This window comes from Leptonychotes weddellii, chromosome 10, assembly GCF_054177405.1.
Source record: "Leptonychotes weddellii isolate Sample4059 chromosome 10, ASM5417740v2, whole genome shotgun sequence".
Classification (NCBI taxonomy): domain Eukaryota; kingdom Metazoa; phylum Chordata; class Mammalia; order Carnivora; family Phocidae; genus Leptonychotes; species Leptonychotes weddellii.
This window is the reverse complement of record NC_138378.1, coordinates 66010509-66028617: the sequence shown is the minus strand read 5'-3', so window position 1 is coordinate 66028617 and position 18109 is coordinate 66010509. Positions and strand designations below refer to the sequence as shown.

Here is an 18109-nt window from a genome sequence, read left to right as displayed (position 1 = left end):
GGCTCAGTTTACAGGGAACAGTTTATGATGCCTAGTAAAACCCAGTATTGGAAAAATACCTCATTTTTCTTTTGCAAAAAGGTGCTGTAAGTTTGCCAAGGTTCTTATGGTGATGTGCTATTTTCTAATACCTCACCCAAACACATTTTTTTAGGAATACTAAATTTAAAAGGCACCACCACTTATATTGAGGGAAATACCATTTAAAAAAATTAAACATTCATAACTTTCTTTTGAATACTGAATGACAGAAATATTTTATTTATATAACTGTATATGTTTTCTGGTCCACTGACTTCTTTTTAGGTATCTCTGTCCGAAAAGTGTAAGTCCAGAAGTCATTCAATATTCTGTTAAGTAACTAGAGTAATCCACGTATGAAGTAACAAGAAATGTTTTTAGTTACTAATAAGGGGATTCTGTCTGTGATTAAAAAGAGAGAAATTTGGAGCCATGTGACTGATATTCATTCTGGACCTAGAATGCTTTTTGTTATGGAAGCAGAGTCAATGGCAGAAACTGTCCTATACTTGTAACATTCAGGGGAAGTGTCCGTTCATATGGTCATACTTTGCTTTTAAACATTTTCAGGTGTGGTTTTTGCAACATTACAAAATCTGTAAACTTTAAAAATAAAAATTAAGATACTTTGGGTTTAGCTACATGGGGAACCCATTTTTATATTATGACTATTAAATATATTTGTGCACTTAAAATACTACAGAAATAAAGTCACTATTCAATAAATATTGATCTGCTGTGGAACATGCCCCCAAATCATCTTACTGTCTATACACTGGGGCTGGTCATACTGTTAGAAATTAAAGAATGCATACTATTCTTAGTCAAATGAATAATAAATATTATTTATTTGGAATAATATTTTTATATTATAAATAATTTTATATCATTTTAATATTCTTTTTATTCATAATCAAAGTGCTCTAATCAAAAGGGAAGAATAAAATATTTTTGACTGAGGCTCATTGGAGAAAATGTTTTATGTTCTATTCTCTGCATATAAAAATGGTTTCACAACAAACATCCTTTGAATTTGATGAAACTGAAAATTCTGGTGGATAATAATTAGAATTTTACATCAGAGGATATAACTATCCGTTTTTAAAATGGCTTCTTTTATATTTCAATTAAGTTTATGAAACTGAAAAACTACAAAAAAAAAAAAAGGAAAAAATCTACCTAAATTAGTGTAGATTAAGTGGTGACCATTATTGCAAGAGAAATACTATGTTAAGGAAATGGCTCTTTGTTTTGTTGCAAAAGTGATAAAAACACAAAAGTCAATAAAACTGTTAAAATAAGTCTCAGTAATTACCAAGATCAAAATCCACTGGCTTTTTATTAAACATGAACTTTTGTTCTGCCTTCTGCAATACGTAAATAGTGCTGACAATTGGTTTGTGAGGCATTTGCTACAATAAAATGTAATTGTATCATGAGAGAAAGGTGACAATCAGGAGATCATGAAAAAATTACATATTCTCACTGGTAGTTAATTAGCCATGCAAAACCTCCTCAAACAGATATTCTCTTCTATTAGGAATGATTACTATGCAGGCCTACAGATGTCAATACCACAGTCATTCAAATACTTCTTTCCCTACTAATTGAAGGTTGTAAAGCTCTGGTGCCAAGGTTTTGCTTCCAAAGAGCTAATTTATGACTAGAAGGATATTTTATGTCTTCAGTTGCAGCAGCTACAAAATTCAGCAAATCAGAACCATCTGTGCACTGATACTTGACTCACCATTCATCTCGCAGCCTATCAGTCACATTAGTTTGCATCCTGCATTCTTGGCTCATGAACACTTGCGATGATCCAAAGTTCATAAGAAATATTAAAAATGAATGGCATCCTGACCCTACCTCATTGTACACGCATCAAGAAAAAAAGCCTCCCCCCCCTCACCCCCCCCCACACACATCATTTGCGTATGGACCGTATCAAGGAAGGACTGGACATTTGGTTGCCCGTCCAGTAAGGCGGCTCACAGCAGTCTCAGGTTTCCCCCGCCCTCTGAGAAATGTTGTAAGTCCTAATTCCTGTGTATTGTTTCAAGTTCTATTTTTTTAAGTTGATGTGAGTCAGTCAGTTGGAAGATTACAGAGTAAAGGATGAGAAGGTGTAACTTAAAAAAAAAAAAACAAAACTTTTTCAAAGGTTATTTCTGTAGATTGAAATATCAGTACAAACCAGTCATCTGGTTAAATCTAAGAATATCATTGTTATCGCCACCAAATTATGGCCAAACTGGTAAGCAAAACCAGAGGGCAGTAACTAAAGAAATGCGAAGAAAAGCAGCTTTATAAAGGTCCTCATGAGTAAAGTCAGATTAGCCTTTAATCTGACCTTGGTCATATCTCTGTGACATCAGTCATTGCTTTATTTCTTTAACAGTACACTAAGTAGGCCATGGACCCTACTACTATTTTTCTCTAAGAGACAATAGGTCAAAAGAACTGTGAACAAAATTTCTTGGAGCTAAGTGAGGAGAAGTAGGAATTACATATAATAAGCAAGAAACTGGGTTGTCAGACTCCTTTTGAGACCCCAAACAACTTCATTTGGTAGAAAAGCTTCGGGGAAGGTAATCGTGGGATCCCAGGGACTAAAATACTTACGTTTTGATTGTCTGGAGTACGCACATTTACACTCTGGCCTCCGGTGGAAAATTCCAGTGGTCCTAAAGGTATTTCACCTGGGTTCAGGATTTTCTTGAGCATCTGATAGTTTGGCTTTTCATCATATGCTAAACTATGAGCACACACCAAATATTGGGCTATTTCACCTGTGAAGAAGTGTTAAATTTTTTTACACATTATTCATAATTGCCAAGAACTGTCAAGGCTCTCGCAGCATCAAGACCTCTCTATTCTCTTAAACATGCACACAACACACAGCCTGAAGAAACGAAGAATGAACACTTTGGTGAGAAGCACTTTTCAAATGGTATCCAAAAATGACTGAAAATACAGTGACATGGAGAGTTGACAAGATGGGAAAAACTGGTAATTTTTTTACATATCTTTGTTGGTATGTTTATTTCTCACTAACTTATCAAAGGAAGCAAATTTTTAAAAAATTACAGTTAGTGATTTTGACTTATGGGGTTCAATTACTAAGAACTACATGAATACTATAATAGACCAGACATGCTTCATACTTTTATGTTGAAGTTTTAAAAATTCAGTTAAAAACAAGTGTTACTTATTATAAACCTCCTTACTTTGACAGAAAAAAAAAAATCACTGCAAATTTTAATTCAGGCTTTGATTTTGAGATTATAACAGTACATTCTGAAATGACCTTGAATTCTAGGTTTCTAGCCATGACTAATTTTAGAGTTCCCCAGACCTCCCTCGAGTCCTCCATACCTAGCTGGCCCAGTGCCTTCACTGCGTCGTCTTCCTAATTTAGAGCAGAAGGATGAGATGTTGCTACTTTTTTTCTTTCTAATGTAATCTCTTCCCTAGAACTATATAGCTATCCCCCCAAAAATATGAACTACAAACTTTTAAATACAAATAAAACTAGTCACCCAAAATTACAAACATTGCTGCCTTAAAATAAATGTAGTCAGGTGGAGATTCAATCTAAAATCAAGGCACAAGTAAATGATAATACCATATACTGCTTAAAATCTAGCATGTTTTCCTTTTTCGTAGAGATGTTTAGATACTCCACAATCTAGTTTTTATAAGCTTTTCCCCTTCAAAAACTTATTACTCACACAGACATAAGTACCTCTTACTTTCTCACTAAGTTGCTATATCCCCATGGTGGGAAAAATCTGGGAAGCTTTGTGGCTTGGCAGGAATGACTTCCTAATCCTTCCCTTCCCCTCCAGGCCCACCTCCACTCAAGAGGGAACTGCAGACATGGCTTTCACTCCCTACGGGGAAAAATTCCAAAAGGAACAGTCACCATCCCTTCCCCCTGTGAGAGTCAGAGCGACCATTTCATACCCTATTACCCGCAGCTGTGTTCTAGGACCATAAGGCCACTGTGGCTAGAATGAGAACTCTTGGCTCCAGGGTTTTTGTTTTTAGTTTCTTGTTGTTTTTTCTTTTGGATACCGTGGCAATTATGCAACCTAACTTTTTTCCTTCTCTAATGTTTTAAGACATGTCACATTCTTTTATCTAACATTCCATCAGTCAGATCTCTATTAACTAGCAAATGGTATGGCTTCATCACATTTGTAACTCCTGTTTCCAGAAGCCCAGTGCGAGACTCCCATTCCTGAAGGGATGATCAAAAAGAAAACAGATTACATTACATTCACTACCATTTTCATGTAAATATTCTGTTGTTCTTCGGCTCTTTCGAGACTGGTACACCAAGTCTGGTATATATTATTACAGTGCTATTAACCAAAATATCCCAAATGGAGAAGAGAGCCGAATATGGTGGGAGAATTTTCACAGGTCATGGCTGGAAGACAATGGACGATTCCTGGCACTCCCCCAGCTGAGGACAGCTGTGCTGCAAAGTCTTCGTGGGTCTGGGGCTTGGAAGAATGAGGTATGGGTGAGGTAGGAAAGGGAGAAAAAGAAAAGCCACCTCTTATAAATTCATTATTATCAACCTGAGGCTTAGACTACTGTGATGTATTACTGCCTAAAATGGTAGCCTTCCAAGAGCTGGATTTGTTATATTAAGTATACTTTTAAATTTACTAGCATATTTCTGGAGCTACAAAACAAAATGCTTTGAGTAGTATGAAATTACCATATTCTTGAATCATTTGCTTTTAAGCTAATGAAATATTAAGTATCATTACTATCATCTCAGGAGATAGAAACTTGTGCAACTATTATCATTACACTGAGCTGGACACGCACATTGGAAACTTTTTGGTGGTTTTATTTCATCAACTGCCTTAGTAATAAACCTTTTACACATCGGATTAATTGTCATGCTTGCAGTACCCACTCCGAAGTACAACCAACTAAGAGGTCTTCAGTTAATATTAAAGTTTCAATGTTTTGTGCTTTAGAAATAGAAATCTGCATTTTATAAAATAATGGGATGGACCCAAATAAAGGGTTTGTACTGAAAAATGGAGAACCTGGCACTCGTGTCACTTCTTGTTATCGCTCAGATCTTCATATCTCCAGTAATTGAAGTGTCACAGAATATACACAGGCCCACAAGCATTCATCTTATGCAACCCAGGGCATCGGGGCTTTCTTTTCTAATCCTGGGAGCTGAGCAGTTACCTTTTGTGCAGAAGGGGCAGAAAAGGTAAGGGAGATACACAGAGAAAACTTTCTTTGACATCTCCCATCTCTCCTTTTTGCTGTCCTATTGAGTAAAACATAAGCTGTATAACTTGGTCCAAATGCCAACAAGCGTATTAGCCAAAAAGGAGTACTGGCATTTGGACCAAGTTACTCAGTGCAGTTACAGAAAGGAAAAGCTTTCACCTTCAACCCTCACGCCGTGCCCCTCCCCCCGCAAGGAGAATCCTCTGGATTCGCACCCTCCTCCATCAGAAGAGGGACAACAGAAAGTGGCAAGCCGGAGGCTCACACTGGGGCAAGCTTAGGACTTGGAGAATGGAGGTGGAAAAGCAGAACTACTTTGTTCCTCTTTCGTTTCCCATGGAAATGAATATTTTGGTTTCTTGTCAAAGAAGGGCTATAAATATAAGTTCAAGATGATTTAACTCTACATTTAAACTCTCAGATGGAAACTGATGCTATTTGACCTTATCTAGAGGGTCAGTGTACACATTCACTTTCATATAAGTCAGCTAAAAGCTAACTTTGAGATTGCCCAATATAGAGAGAACAAGATTCATTCCCCATATCTGTCTCTGAGAAAAAGCGAGCCTGACAGCAGAAGCCGGCACTTTTCCATAAGACAATCGGACTCATTTATTAAATTGGTGAACAATGTGCCATGCATGCATATGCAAACGACAGGCACTTGGGTAATTGTGAATTGACTTACTATTTTTACTGATAATACTGTCAATTAAAGAAGTCCAAAACGATCCATACTAACTTGAAAGAGAAAACCATTTAATGAAACATACCTTCAAATCCCAAGGTTACATGCCTTTGCCAATCCAAATTTTTTTTTGCTGGCTGTTCAGTCACAGTGCAGCCCAGGTCTGAACAGCACTCAAGTGTTCAATGATTTGGTTTTTTAAATTACTGACTGAAAGTAGTCTTTCCCTAGATCAACTTTATCTTCTTTCAATGATATAGAGAGGGACAAAATCAGAACGTCAACTCTAACAGTACTAGATACAGGTGACTATTAAACCTGTGTAAGATTCCTCCCTCTCCTGCCCCCCCACCAAAAAAAATGCAGTCAGCAAAGCCTAGAACGCTGCCGAAATATTTTCTTGTAGCCTTCTTGTGTTGTGTTCTGATGTCAGAGAGGATCTAAACATTCTCTTCTCTAGCAACTTACCTGTAACCTTGTGTAGAGAGTTTCCTCCCACCCTTGTGGGAATGGGAGTGGGTGGATTCAGCAAAAGCCGTAACACAAGAGTGACAAATGTGGAAATGTGGTGACCAGTAAATCATACAGGAGAAGGTGGTAGAAGTTATCATTTGACTTACGGCAGCTGCTTCTGGAAGGAGCCCATTTAAGCACTGACTCAGGAAGCTCATCCAACAGACTAAAACAAAATAGAGTAATATGCAGTGAATTTGTTCACGATCCTGTGCTTCACTGTCTTGATTACAAAAAACAAAACTCAAATTCTGTGTTGGTGGGTCACCCATATCGTCGTGCCTTTCAATATTTTTTTTCACCCCCGAGGGTAAGTGGAAGTGGGGGAGATCCTTCAATTCTCATTGACCAATTTTATATCAATCCCCTAGAAACTAAATGTAGATTTACAGTATAAATGCTTTAGTTCAAAGTCTGTACATGCAGAAATGTAGAAGTAGGGCTATCTGTCATGATTTTTTCTCAAAAACAAGAAAAAATACATAGGAAAATAGTATCAGGATTTTCAGGAGATTTTTCCTCAGGTACTTATCCTTGGGGAGGGGCAAATTATTTATGTACACTGTTCTCCACTGGGTAGTGTTTGATGCTCTTCTATGATTAAACAGGTTAAGAAGAAATATCCAAACAACAAAACAAATAAGATGGGTCATTATTCTAACCCTTCCCAGGGTTTCAGACTGAACAAATATAGTTCTTTTAAGTTGCTTGAGCCACCAGTATATAAACATGCAACTAAAATTACTGATATGAGTGTTTGACTGACAAACTCAGGCACAGGCAGAATTGCAACAATAAATGCACCGACTGATCTGATATCACCCCATGTCAGGAAAATAAAGGGCATGAGGGAGATACGGTATCATGGCTGTATATGCAAGCACGCCCTTACGAGGAAATTCAGAGTATGCCTTCTTAGCAAGTTGAATGAATTCTGATCATATATTATTTACTATCAGAAGTTCAAAAATGTCTATAGTTTACCTTAATTATAAGCTTCATTATGTATTAGCTTTACTGGTTTATAGACTTACATTAGTAATCAAATCAAAATGAAGATATTAATATACATAAGGGTCCCCAAAGTGTAAATGGGAGTTATGTTTATTAGCATTATATTATTTTGCATGATACCCTATTATCACATTTGAATATACACACATAGGCATACTCTTTAGATATCTACAATGAATGCATCTATATATGTATATTGATAAAAGACTAAATCATATTAATAAGTCTTATTAAAAGAAAAAATACATGTAATCATTGGAATTAGAATGCAAGTCTTTTAAATATAGTACATGATTCAAATCAGGTGAACTGAGGTGAAAAACTGGGTATCGAGATTGTTTATAATACGCCCATTACTGTGCTTTGACTTGACCCATATATTGAAAAATGTCGGTTAATACGGGCACATTAATCACTGTGGTAAATAACTGATTAGACAGCTCTAATATTGACTTATATAAATGTGTTCATTTGGGGTAAGGGGCTGCGATGATCCAGATTCCAAGCGGAGAAATACTTCATATAATATGCCAGTATTTACAAATGTAAACTGTATTACTCTGCATCTGTAGGCTAGGCCCTCTGTATAAAGAACGGATACCACAGCTGAATTTGAAGACTGGTTTCTATGGATCAGCTCCCCCTTTTGTAAACTTCTGTTGTAACTCACCTTACTTAAAACACAGCTGCCTTTTCCAATCGCAATATTCTATCTGTGGATAACTACTGTTGAGCATATCTGTCGAGTATATAATGAAACTGGGCTGCATGCAATTGCTTTTCCTTAGGCCTGATGAGTGGGAAATTAGTAAAATAGCAACAGGCTCTGTTCTCAGTCTGACCTAGTTCTCATGCTAACAGATTCTAGGTGATAAAAATTGAATGTGGAATATTAAAACTGTTTATGTGGCTGCAAGATTCTCTCTCACATAAACACCTCCTATAAAAGTTTTGTTTGTTTCTTCCTCGAGAAACAAAACACACTCTCTCCAAGATCCAGAATTAAGAAAGAGGTACGATGCTCTCACTTGAAAAACAGAAGCCGCATCGCTCCCACCTCGCGCTGTCGCTTTGCACAGTTCACAGCACTCACACCAAACTCAGACTACCTCCATGTACTCGTACAACGCTAATTTGAAACTACTCTTCCTTGAAAAGACCACCACCTAGAATTCGGCTTTGGAAAACGCCACGTAAAAGAACAAACACTTCACTTGACATTTTGCGTTACGACTCGTGTGCGTGTGATCTCACAGGTGCTGTCTTAACGGATTTGAAGTCGGTAAGGTGTTTGGCTTTTCAAGAAATGCTTTTCAGATGTCAGAAACTGGCTCTGATTATCGGACCGGGCGAACGGCCGTCTTGTCGGGGCTGGAAACTCCCTTTACTGTAAGCCCTCCAGGGCCCCTGCCCTCCGGGCTGGACTGCTGGTGCACGGGTACCTTGCTTTAGCAGCCTGGACGGCCGCAGGGTCCCGCAGGCTCCGCTCCCAGGGCAGGCCCCCACACAGGCAGCGCAGCAGGCAGTAGCCGAGGGTCTCCAGGTCGCTCCGTCTGGACAGGGCTGGAGGAGGAAAAAGCACTGACAGAGAAACCCGAGGGACAAGCAAGTTCTGAGACCTAGGGAAATCGCCGAACGAACCCTGAAAAAGCCAAATGGGCAAGTGCGTTTTGTTTGTTCAGCTGGATGGAAACGTAAACGCCCAGGCTTTTGGCCACAGTCCACAGACAGGCAGTGACTTGTGGCTGCTGAAAGTAAGGGTCAGTTTCCTCACCTCCTCCAACTCCATCCTTCCTTCGTCTGGCCTGTCACATGGACTCGATCTCCATGGCCTCTGACATGATCCAGACAACCCATAACCTGGCACCAACACTTTCTCCAAGAGCCAAGCAGTAAAACAAAGAAATAAATGTCTGCGGCTAAATTGCTAACATATGTTCCAGGAAGTCCGTGGGGTCTGCACTGGTCATGCGGAGACCCTCTGAGTGCAGACTAAACATTGATGGCCTTTCCTGCTCCAGTCCCGCGAGGAGCATTGGAAGCTGGAAGAATATGACAAAACTGCCATCTAGTGTGCAGGGTGGAAACACAGGCCTGTGTGAAGATTCTGCAATTAAATACAAGTACAGGATGAAAAAACGCCTACTGTTTCAGGCACGCGGCTCTAAAATTTTACAAATATTTTTAGATATAAGCAGTGTGAAGCTAAAATTCTGGTCAAATAGCCTGAATAGAAAAATGCAACAGGGAGGCGATGGTGTGCAGAGGTGCTTGGACATAGATTTGGAAGCCACACAGAGGCTTTCAGAATTGAAAAGAGGATGGCTTTTCATCAAAAAACACAGAAGAACATTTTTAGGCCACTGTAGATATCATTTATACCAGACTATTAAATGCTGTAGACTAATTTTATCATAATTTTTGTGTTTTTTTTAAAGTGTCTTATTTGAAAAGACAGACAATGAAATCTGATGTAAGTCAAAATACAACCAATATTACTGAAATAACGATTACAGCGTTAACGAGATCCCACAAAATAAACTCATTTTTTTATAACCATTCCAAATTGTTATAAAACAATAGGCCAGTATTTACATTTCTGCCATTACTTGAATGTTCATCTGTGGAGGGATATAAAACCTCCTAAGTGCAATATGTGGCTGTTAAACCCGCTGTAAACAGGTATCCTATTTTATTATCTTTCATTAAATAAACTCTGAAAAGTCAGTCAGTAAACTTAGTTTTTAATTTAAAAAGTCACCTACAAAGAAGAATGCCGCGAGCACATCATAACTACTTTTGGTTACCATACGTACGTTATTATAAAAGCAGAAGACAAGATTAGCTGTTACACAGAGTCTGTCTTAACTGCTATTGGAGTATTGGATTATTAAAGGCCCTTCAATCCAGCAGAATGCTACAGTCCCATGGGCACCGTTTACTTTCTTCACAAGCTTCGACAATGTCCTAATGCAAGACTTGGCTCTCCTAGTAGAATAAAAACACAACCTCTGCCATGCTGTTTGGTACTGATTTCTTCAGTAATAAATCTCCCACTAATAATGGAATGGTTCCATTTGTACAGATGTGCGCACAAGTCCCTTTTCCATTATGGCAATACCTGATTACCACCACTTAAAAAAAATCACATCCTCTAATTTAAAAAAAAAAAAAAAATCATATTCTGACACCTGTTTGGACGACACAGGCTACACACAAGAGGTCCTTTGAGGAAAAATAATCAGAATTAAAATGGAATAAACCTTCCCAGTCACTTCCCCCCTCCTCCAACGGAGGGATGAATTGATTTGAAGCTCTAAGTAAAGACGAGTCATTTAGGTTTCTGAAGCCAATCTTTCATAAACTGGTCTTCATTTGAAATAGCCCCTTGAGAGTTGACTTTACTTGACTATTAGAGTTTGGTCTTACCTAATTAATATACATTATCACATTTATCAACCTTTATTTTCTTTTAGTGCTCATATACATTGATAACTATGGTTAGGTCAATGTTTTACTACTATTTCCACTAAAATATACGTAATGTTAGGGGAAAAAAAATCCTATAGTCACTCTTGCCCACCAGTAAAAAGACACCTCTCCCTCAAATTCCCTCCCAGAGAAACAAATTGCAAAGTTCTATGTGTTTTAATGAAGTTCAACCCCAAGACTCTACCAATGATTAAGTCTTCTTTCCATCTACTATACAGAGAAGAGTCATCTTAATACCTGTTAAATTAAAAATAAATATTCAAGATGGCAATATTAACATCTATGTTTATGTGTAATTAACACAATGAATTGATCATATATCTTTGACTTTAAAAATACATCATCAAGGGCGCCTGGGTGGCTCAGTTAGTTAAGCGACTGCCTTCGGCTCAAGTCATGATCCTGGAGTCCTGGGATCGAGTCCCGCGTCGGGCTCCCCTGCTCAGCGGGGAGTCTGCTTCTCCCTCTCCCACTCCCCCCCTTGTGCTCTCATTCTCTATCTCATTCTCTCTCTCAAATAAATAAATAAAATCTTTAAAAAAAAATAAAAAATAAAAAATAAAAAATAAATAAATAAAAATACATCATCAAAATATAGATGATATGACAAAAGGATAATAATTATAGAAGCCAGGAACTGGATATTTGGATATGTATTATACTAGTCTATTATTTTTCCTGTGCATTTGAAAAAAATTAAATAAAATGCTGAAAATAAAAAAATAACAATTGATATTTGAAGAGAACTATTAATATCTAACTATAAAAATCTTTTTAATTTGAAAGTTGAAATATATTATGAACTGTTTTGCTTCTACAGAATTTGGTCTCTGTATAATTTATTATAATACATAAAGTTCTTCAGTTGAATTTGATAATTAATGTAATCATTAACAGTAGTATATTTTCATGTAGATTTCCTAAAAAGTCAAACTTTTACTTATGATGCTACTGTTTAAAAATGTGGCAAGATTTAGTTATTAATACTTTGCCTCTACATTCCCTTGTTAGTTTTAAAATATAATTTAGCATCTAGCATTTATTTAGCTTATTAATATGGAGCAATGCAAATGACTCTTCATTGAAAGCCTGTTGTGTTCTCAATTGTTTAACATTTTCTAAATTATAAAGTACTGTCAAGAGTAACAAGAGTTACAAAAAAAAAGGCATGGGTGGGAACTTGAATTCTACCTCATTAGAAAGCAGATTCCAGGAACAGTGGATACTAGAGTACTTAATTAAAATAAAAACAATTGATATGATTTATGGATCTGCTATTGTGCCAGACACTCTGCTTTTATATTCTCTCATTTAATCATTCTAACAATAATATAAAGTGCTATTTAAGCCTGTTGATAAACAAGAAAATAGAAGCTCAGAGAAGTTAAGCAACTTGTTTAGTATCACAAAGCAAAAACTGACAGAGCTCTGCATTGAAATGCAAATCTTTCAGAATCCAAAGCCCATACTCACTCTAACAACTACTTTGCCTCGCATTAGTTTTAACACCATTCAAACCACATTACATATTCTACTTCTGTAGTTAGGGGAGTATTTGAGGCAGGCATTTTAACTTAAAACACCAAAGACATACTGATGCAAAGATGGTTGTTTGGCGAGGAATAAACAAGCAGCAGGTCCTGAGGTCTAAGGTGCAGCACTAACGAAAGTTTCCATGCAGGGCGCCTGGGTGGCTCAGAGGGTTAGGTGTCCGCCTGTGGCTCAGGTCATGATCTCCAGGGCCTGGGTCTGAGCCCTGTGCTGGGCTCCCAGCTCAGCGGAGAGTCTGCTTCTCCCTCTGCTTGTGCTCTCTCTCTCAAATGAATAAATAAAATCTTTTAAAAAAAAGTTTCCATGCAACTATCCCTTTATGAGACGGTTTCTTTCAAACTATTTCATGGTGATGAAGAAGGGTGTCTAGTAAAAATATTACTTTATACAGTGTTTCGATGGTCCTTCCCAGCTGGTAGGAGAACAAGAGAAGCTAACTTAGAGAACTGGTTCTTATTCTAAAGACAAACTGGAGTAAAAATATCTGGGACCAACTCACCAAATGGAATGTAACAGGAACCGTGGGGAAAAGAAAGTATAAGTGTTAATCCCAAAATGGATCTGATTATTTGCCTGAAGTGCTTTCTGTTTAGTTTTATTTTTTTTATATAGAGTAACATGAAGTATGAAGAAAAACAGGATTTGGTAGGAAATAATACAGTGAACTTGAAAACTTCTGCCTTAAGCAGACAGGGGTGAAATGCCCAAAATACTAGTTTATATGCTCCGAAATGACCTAAGAAAGGAGAAAACATCTGAATAAGATGCTCACCTGAAGAACTGAATGGTGACTATCTGCAGATCAAATTTGGAGTTTATTCTTTCATTCCCAACTAGTAACCTATGCGATTGTATTTTGTCACTTTAGTTGTATAAAAAGCTGAAAAATTTCATGGTGGCCACGATTTATTGCAATATTGAAAAGGATATTAGGAAAGCAGAATGCAATATGTCACATTTCAAATAAAACATTAAACTCAGGTCTCTCTTATTTTTTAGTACTTTAAAATTTTAAACCTTAGTTGTTGTTTTTTTTTAATGAAACACTACTGTGTGAGGCTTAGGTAAAGTTATTCAACAGAGCAAAGATGTTTTTGTTTTGTTTTGTTTATTTTTATTTTTATTTTACCCATCCCTCCCCACCTCCCCTCTGGTAACCATCAGTTTGTTCTCTAGAGTTAAGAGTCTGTTTCTTGGTTTGCCTCCTTTTCTGGTTTTGTTTGTTTTTTCCCTTTGCTTATTTTGTTTCTTAAATTCCACAGAGGTATCTTACATTTGGCCAATGTGTATTATTAACCCAACCAAATAGTTCAAGACCTACATTAAGGCTTTAAAAGTCAGGGCTAAATGTCAAAATTGGGTGATGCCATATAGAATAAAGAGTGTCTTCATTATTTTTTATTTATACATCGACCAAAGACTATTTATAGCAGAAAATTTATCTAAAAATAGAAATCAAGGGTTTGCTTTTCTGACTACTAACAGGATCCAAGCTTACTACCTTAACATCATAATTGAAAAATGGGTTCCCTTTTTTGAATTATTGTTTGAGGAGATAAATATTGTGTAAACCATATGATTTCCTCAAGTTTGGTAACATGAAAATACACTCTCAGTTTATTTCACATACATTTTGTAAGTTGGAGTGCTAGATTAGAGTGAAAGGGAACTGTGCAAAAAATAACACAAGACTTGGATTTCATCTACCGTAGCAATTGGCAAAAATAAAAAAGTATATGTCTCTTTCCTTGATACTGAATATATTACACAAATGGACATTTAAAATGCAATTTGGATATCATATTTTATGGTCATCAATGATGTCAAATTAAAACAGGTATTATACACTCAATGCAGAGGTCTGAAGTATTTAAAAAAGCTCAATATGTTAAATGCAGTATATCTCTAGAGAAATTAGGTATTGACTGCATGCCTCAGTGAGTAGAAAAATCTACAAAAATCCATACCACACATTGATCCAAATATTGCTTTTTAACATTACTAAGAATGTAACAAATTTTAACATGGTATATTTGACACAGATATAATTCTCTTTAATTATCAGGCAACAAGCCCAAAATATGTCTATGTTTATACATGTTAGTTTTTATGAAGAAGAAAAAATTAAGAATAGAAGAGATAGATAAACCCAATGTATATTACTCTAATTTTACACTAAATGAAGCATTTCAGCCACTCAGAAAATACCTTTAGGTCATACAAGAGAATTGAGTTTGGAAGAATAACTGCAATTTTTAAAATACACACAGATCTCCATAGATGTATGGCAGCCCTGGGAATGTTCGTCCCCCTATCCAGCCATCTCTATGTATCTCAAGTCATATTTTTTGGTTTGTAATAATACAAGCTGCCTTCCTTTTACATACAGTTGAACTAGAAAATGCTTAGGTGAAACTGCTGGTTGGCACCTTATAAAAACTCCTTCATTAGAAAAACCCAGCTAATCCACAGAAAACTGAGAGTTAGCTCTGGTTTCTGAGTACCCACTACAACAAGTAAGAGACCAGACGGTCTGATCGGGTTAATGGTCTCTGTTAAGTGGCTAATTCATATGGCAGTTTTACCCTGAATCTTGGAAGATTTCCCTGGGCCTGACCAGCCACAGATACACCTGACATACAGCAAATGCATTGACAACTGGAGGTTCTATTTCCTAGAGATAACTTGTTTTGCTCTTTATGTTTTCCTTTGCATTATCTTTCTCAGTATTTATTTGATCTCATAGCTGGACTGGTAGAGAAAAGATTTTTGTGAGATTAAACTACACAGTGACTGTACTGAAAGTAAACACATGAATATTTATGAATCTGACCTACCACATTTAACTACAGGATTTATGGCCCTGTTTATTCTGGTTTCTAGATATGACTAAATGATTATTTCATTTCTAATAAATTCCTAAAGTAAAATGTTTTATTTTGGAAAATTAAATGCAAAATGTTAGGAATGAATGGTATTCAAACATTTGAGGATATCACCCTTTACTATATAGCAGACTGAAACTGCATATTAAAATTTCAGCAAATACACATATTTACATGTATGTATTTATGTATGTATGTGTGTATATATGCATGTATATGTATGCACATATGCACATATGTATGTATGTGTATACAGTGGACCCCTGAACAACACAGATTTGAATTGCATGGGTCCACTTATATGCAGATTATTTTACAGTACAGTACTGTAAACGTATTTTCTCTTCCTTATGATTTTCTTAGTAACATTTTCTTTCTCTAGCTTACTTTATTGTAAGAATGTGGTACGGTATACATATAACATTAAAAAAATATGTGTTGGGTGCTTGGGTGGCTCAGTCAGTTAAGCATCTGCCTTCAGCTCAGGTCATGGTCCCAGGGTCCTGGGATCGAGCCCCGCATCGGGCTCCCTGCTCAGCGGGGAGTCTGTTTCTCCCTCAGCCTGCAGCTCCCCCTGCTTGTGCTCTGTCAAATGAATAAATAAAATCTCTAAAAAAATGTGTTAACTGACTATGTTATATGGTAAGGCTTCTGCTTATCAGTAGGCTATCAGTGGGTAAGTTTTGGGGGGAGTCAAAAGTTATACAGGGAGTTTTTTTGACTGCTCGGAGCATCAGCATCCCTAACCCTCATGTTGTTCAAGGGCTAACTGCATATGTATGTGTATCTACATAGATATCTATATCTACATACATGTCTATGTAGATATAGATACACCTAGAAGTTTAGTGTAAATTCTATTTTAAAGGCAGTAAGGGAATCTACTTTTTATAAGAATCCTGTGAAACCTAGATAAAAATGAATTATTCATTCCAGCATATAACTTTCTAGCAAATACCAAAAATATGTAATATAGGCACTTTCCTGAACACTCCTCCCAGGGAAGTCATATCATCTTTCTACCATCATTCTCAGTTCAGTCTTCTCCCCAGAGACCTACTAGCATGGTGAAATCTACCCAACTCATCAACATGTGTTATTATTTAGGGAGGAAAAAACTTAAATGGACTACAGGATAAAAAATTGTTTAAATCGTTCATGAAGACAGCACAATGAAAACACTGCCCTAAACAATGGAATGATTGTAGAGGACGTTCAGAATTACCATAGTCCAAACACTGACCAACTAACATGTAACAGCTCTATTTCCCATTCTGCAATCACAGTTGTTTCTTAGCACTTTTAATAGTCAAAATCAGATAGCATCCGTATGAGAGCTATCAGTTATAGAAATAAGTGGTCCCACCATAAGTTAATATCACTAACATAGTTGGACCAATGCTTAAGAATCTGTGTGATGAATTTCCAGTTACACCGCTATGAAAAAAGTACTTCTGGGTTTGTGCAAACTCTTCCATACTAATAAATCTGGCAAAAATGAGGAACAAAATTCATTCAGAGTGAAAGAACTTCAAGTTGAAAAAAATATATCAGTAGGCATTTGACTCTTATGTTTCTTAATTAAAGCCATGTCCCATTTATATCTTTAACTGCTCATTGACTCATTAACAATGTAAATGGTGAAAAATTACACAATATTACTATATTTCTTAGTGATCACTACTTTTCTAACTACCTTATTCTTGAAAAAAAAAATGTAGTGGTTTCTCTTAACTCTGATCAGGAATATAAAAGGTAATTTCCATTTCAGAAAATTTAACCTATGATTCTTCCCGGAAGGAAGGTGTACACTGACACACTTGTTTCTTTTCCCTGGCCTACCTTATGCTAGTGTGGGTTTTAATTGCTGTGGAAAATGATCAAGACCCCCTACATTACATGGTCAATGGTCCTTTTAATAGAAAAGGCAATAATATACAGTTGTTTGCACCAACTAAAACTCGCCAGAAAGTATCAGTTTAGGGTAACAGTTCAACAGCCATTAACAAGTGCAAATGTCTAATTGCCTTTTAGTGACATGGGGTCCTTTCAAAGCTGTTTCTAAATTATTTGCATGGTTTAGCATATTTGAAAATACTTTTATAAATAAAGTTTACAAAGAATATAATTTTGAAAGGCAAACTTTTTCAATAATCACCATTTTTTTTTTTACTAGCATAACATTAGAATTGACTTTTTGTCTTGCTGACAGAGCAACTAAGAAAGTACAGTTGCATTGACCATATTGATTGTGAACAAAGCAACCATCAGTGGGACTCTGCACCATATATTTTCAATATTGACCTCCTACTTCCTTTTCCATGGCTTTCTGGGTTGGCTATTGGATTTGGACTGCAGTGTAATAAACAGCTAAGGTTTAATTAATGGTAAATGAATACAAGACATAGGTTATGACTTTAACTAATTAGGGAATTGTTGAATTAAGTCTGCCTTGGAATGCAAGGCAGTACAATCAATATCCAATAAAAGGACTATGTATGTAATTTACCTGCAAATGTGTTTCCAATACCATCAAAGTGAGTTTAAATAAGTAAGATATATGAAAGGCGACTAGGAGAGATTTCCACAAGTTAACACTTTATGGTTTCAGAGAAGATTTCCCTATTGTTGAGAGATGGTATCTTCTAAAACTCTGATAAGGGCCTGGTGAAAA

The 18109-nt window shown here is 36.5% G+C and overlaps 1 protein-coding gene across 5 annotated transcripts in view; it reads right to left on the bottom strand.

Moving 5' to 3' along the window:
* The window catches only part of VRK2 (VRK serine/threonine kinase 2), a 113310-nt gene that overhangs the window by 14300 nt on the left and 80901 nt on the right, over positions 1 to 18109 (bottom strand). For 3 of the 5 annotated variants that reach the window (XM_081833572.1, XM_081833571.1, XM_081833573.1), the window contains exons 9-11: positions 8950 to 9088; positions 6601 to 6659; positions 2644 to 2810 (exon numbers count right to left, since the gene is read on the bottom strand). In XM_081833572.1, coding sequence (XP_081689698.1) covers positions 2644 to 2810; positions 6601 to 6659; positions 8950 to 9088 — 365 coding nt within the window. The remainder of the gene's footprint in view (positions 1 to 2643; positions 2811 to 6600; positions 6660 to 8949; positions 9089 to 18109) is intronic. The other 2 variants (XM_081833574.1, XM_081833575.1) reach the window with 2 other exon arrangements.